We start from the raw sequence: 3,781 nt of genomic DNA, 5'->3' as shown, positions 1-3,781 counted from the left end.
TTCCGGCTCAGGGTGCAGCCCGGCTCAGGGTGCAGCCTGTTCTCCTGGGACAGTCTCAGCTTCCTGTGAACCCCCTCTGCCCTGCTCTCCACACAGGAGCCCTCAGTCCTTTCAGGGCCGGGGTTCTAGGCCAGGTGGGCCTCTCTCATCCCAGGCTCTCTCCTCTGGCCCCTCTCCCCATGCAGGGTGCCTGTAACTTGGGGTGGAAAGGGGAAGTGACAGGGAGCCAGTCAGTGTTGCCCTTACCCTGCTCTCCACACCTCCTTGCCCTTCAGCCCTGACAGACTAAAGGCTTCCAGCACTGCCACCCCAATCATGTGGAAGCTCTCCTCCTGTTTGCCCAGCTCTTTCTGAACCAGCGTGTTCCTTGCACATGCTGTCCCATGGCCTAGGTCCCTGATGTCCCTTGGACTTGTTCCTGGGGCCCTGATAGCAAGATGAATCCTGAGGTGGGGGAAGGGCTGAGCTCACAAAAGAGAAGTGCAGCTCGTTCTCTCACAGACCACATCCTGTGCCTCCTAGGCCCTGCCTCCTCCAACCCTGCTCCTTTCCGCTCCTCTGAGCTTTTGCCCGCTGTGCACCCCATCAGAACTTGCTCCCCACCCCTTCTCCCACAGGCCCCTGCAGTGTATACCAGAGAAAGCAGGCAGGTGGAGGGGGCGGGGCAGGCAGACGCATCTGACCCTCCCAGCCTCTCTGGAACTGTCTTCTTCTGTGACAGGTCTTCTTTCTGTGCACAGCAGGGCTGGGAGCAGAGGGGGTTCCTGGGGCGTCAGGCTGTCATCCACCCTGGTAAACACAGGGCCCACCAGAGACAGAAGCCAACAGATTGTTTCTGCTTCATTTCCTGTCACAAGACTCACCTCCTTGGGGGATAACCCCAGCTTCCCCTCCCCACAGCTTTTGCTTGCCCTTCCCTGGAGAGGGCCCTCTAAGAAGCTCACCCAAGCTCCGTGGCCTGGGACTTCCCCCAGCAGGCCCTGGGCCCCTCCCAATAGAGGCTGAGCAGAGAAAGCAGAAACCCGGCTGCAGAGGTCTGAGCAGTGAATGCCTCCAGCCTGGCAGGAACCCTGCCCTGGTCTAGCAAGCCACTTGTTGAGATAAAAGGATGGCAATAGACTCTCCCCTCCTTTCTGCCCTCTCCACGCCTCGCCCATGCCCAAGACACAGGCGTTGGTCTGAAGTCTGGGTAAAAGTGAGAGAGGAAGTAGAGGCAGGCTGTTGGGAGTGGAAGAGGGTAGGAAGGAGCCCAATCGCTGCCTGGGACTCCAGTTCCCACCTCTGGCTTGGTCCACTTGTCTTTCCCTCAGGTCTCGGAATCTGTAACTTCATAGTCCCATGGGCCTGGCTTGCTGATCCCAGGGGCTGGTGAAAATCTAGGCCAGAGTCCGGTCTCTAGACTAGGCTCTAACGACCCCTGGTTTTCCCGCTAGGTTGAAGATAGGTTGAGGGTGGGAGACGGAGCCCTTAGGAGGGAGGAGGCTTCTTGGCCATCTCCCACAGGGTGGCTCAGTGTCTTGCCTTGGACCTCCCAGCCCGTCACCTTGCTAGTTCCTTTGGAGCATCAACCTTCTATGACCTTTGCCTTCCACCTCCTCAGGCATCACAGGACAACGGGGACCACAGGAGGCAGAGAATCTAACCAGCCTGGTAGAATAGCCCTGCGTTTGTGTGTCTGAAGACAGTGTGTGTGGCTCGCCTTCCCCCCACCCCCAGTCTAGGCTTCTCCAGCCCAGTCTTGCCTGTGCCCTTCTGGTCATACCTGGAGTGTGCTCCAGGTTACGAAGTCTTTCTTCTTAAACTCGAGGGAGTCCAGGTTTATAGGTCTGATTCTTTAGGTCGGCTAGGGAGATAGAGGGCTGGGCAACTGGCTCCGGGGAAGTTCAGGATCCTCCTGTCCAGGACTGGGCCTTTGCAAGCTCCCCCCTGACACTTGTTTCCCCTAGACCTGTCTCGGAACCGGTTCCCCGAGGTGCCAGAGGCAGCATGCCAGCTGGTGTCCCTGGAGGGCCTGAGCCTGTACCACAATTGTCTGAGATGCCTGAACCCAGCCTTGGGAAATCTCACCGCTCTCACCTACCTCAACCTCAGGTAGGGAGGCAGGGCCACAGGAGGGTAGGGGGTTGTCCTTCTCAGCCCCAAGTACCAGTGCATGGCACCCTGAGTGACCCTCCCCGTGACCCAGAAAGTAGGGCAACACGGGAGAGTTCCTGCCTGGAGGGAGAACCCACTGCCTTTCTCCCTCCTGCAGCCGAAACCAGCTGTCATCGCTGCCGCCCTACATCTGTCAGCTGCCCCTGCGAGTGCTCATTGTCAGCAACAACAAACTGGGAGCCCTGCCTCCCGACATCAGTGCCCTGGGGAGCCTGCGACAGCTCGTGAGGATGGGGAGCAGGGAGACTGGGGGGATGGCTGAACCAGGCACTAGGGACTTTTGGCAGGAGGGCAGGGAAAGGCGGGATGCACCCTAGGGGAAAGGACGAGACCAAAGGAAGTAGCCTGGTCCAGGAGGCAGTTTCTGATGCTCCAAGTCTGATGCTCTTTCCGCACGTCTTTCCTTGTCTTTCCTCATTCCAGGACGTGAGCAGCAATGAGCTGCAGTCGCTCCCCACGGAGCTGTGCAGCCTCCCTACCCTGCGGGATCTCAACGTTCGGAGGAACCAGCTCAGTACCCTGCCTGATGGTGAGGAAAAGACTTAGAGGATGTCAGGGTGTGTGTGTGTGTGCGTGTGTGTCTACCTTGAATGCCTGACCTAGAGCGTGTCAGGGGGTGTGTGTGTATCTACCTTGAATAATGATACCTTAGTCGCCCAGGGTTTGCCATGTATGAAATGCACTGTTTCCTTGCTCTTGACCAGCACCCCTCTGAAGCCGGTAAGGCAGGGGTTATTAGCTGTACTTGACAGATGTGGGGGAAGGTGCAGTGAGGGCAGTAGGTGAGTCCATCGCCAGGCATCCTGTAGAATTTCATGGTCAGAAAGGGCCTTCGAGGTCACCCAGTGTCACAGCACTTAGCGCAGATGAAGCTCTCAAAACCTGAGTCCGGTGAGGCCCCGTGCTACCTCCCCAGAGATTCTGAACCAGCGCGCTGGAGCCCAAGCAAGCCCATTTTAATGAGCTAATTGTGATGCACCCCGACACTTGATAGCCTGTGCTCCAAAGCAGGCACACCTTCCTTTATTCAGTCAGCTTTGCGTGTGTGTGTTTCCTGTGTTTTAGGTGGGGACTAGGTAGATGTGAGTGATGTCACTCAGTTCTGGGGCCAGCTCTGAAGATTTAATGGCTTAATGGGGAGAGACAAGCAGAGGGAGGTGCTAGGACAGGAAACTTAAAGCCATAGACGCTGGAGGGAGCCACGTGGCTCTGCCTGGGACCCTGGGGAGGACCTCGGCCCCAAGGCACAGTAGGAGCTGGCCTTTGAAGGAGAGTTCCCCATCCTTCTGCAGCCCAGGCAGATGTACCCCTATGTGTAGAGCAGGGAGGTCCAGCATGGAATGGTTAAGAAGGCAAGCCAGGACCGGTGGAAAGGACTGCAGCCGTGCTACCTGTGTTTTTGAAAAGCAGGCGAGAGGAGTCAGGTGGCTACCTGTTTCTCTGGGCTCCTCCCATCCTTCTTCTAAGATGGTAGGGGTACGAGTAAGCATTTGATCAGCGCTCTCTCTGGGCCATAAGAGACCCCAGCAAAATACCCTGGGGAAACAGAGGAAGGAGCAATAAATTCCAGCTTAGTGTCTGAAAAGATTTCAGAGAAGAAGTGACACCTGAGCTGAACCTGGAAAGA

At 57.1% G+C, this 3,781-nt stretch overlaps 1 protein-coding gene across 1 annotated transcript in view; it reads left to right on the top strand.

Moving 5' to 3' along the window:
- Positions 1 to 1,936: 1,936 nt before the first annotated feature.
- The window catches only part of LRCH4 (leucine-rich repeats and calponin homology (CH) domain containing 4), a gene marked incomplete at its 5' end in the record, with an annotated part of 6,998 nt that continues 5,153 nt past the window's right edge, over positions 1,937 to 3,781 (top strand). The window contains 3 exons of the mRNA XM_010837927.1: positions 1,937 to 2,091; positions 2,252 to 2,378; positions 2,578 to 2,697. Of these exons, the coding sequence (XP_010836229.1) occupies positions 1,937 to 2,091; positions 2,252 to 2,378; positions 2,578 to 2,697 (402 nt within the window). The remainder of the gene's footprint in view (positions 2,092 to 2,251; positions 2,379 to 2,577; positions 2,698 to 3,781) is intronic.

This window comes from Bison bison, unplaced genomic scaffold, assembly GCF_000754665.1.
Source record: "Bison bison bison isolate TAMUID 2011002044 unplaced genomic scaffold, Bison_UMD1.0 scf7180017864085, whole genome shotgun sequence".
In the NCBI taxonomy this organism is placed as follows: Eukaryota; Metazoa; Chordata; class Mammalia; order Artiodactyla; family Bovidae; genus Bison; species Bison bison.
This window is presented reverse-complemented; position numbering and strand designations above follow the sequence as displayed.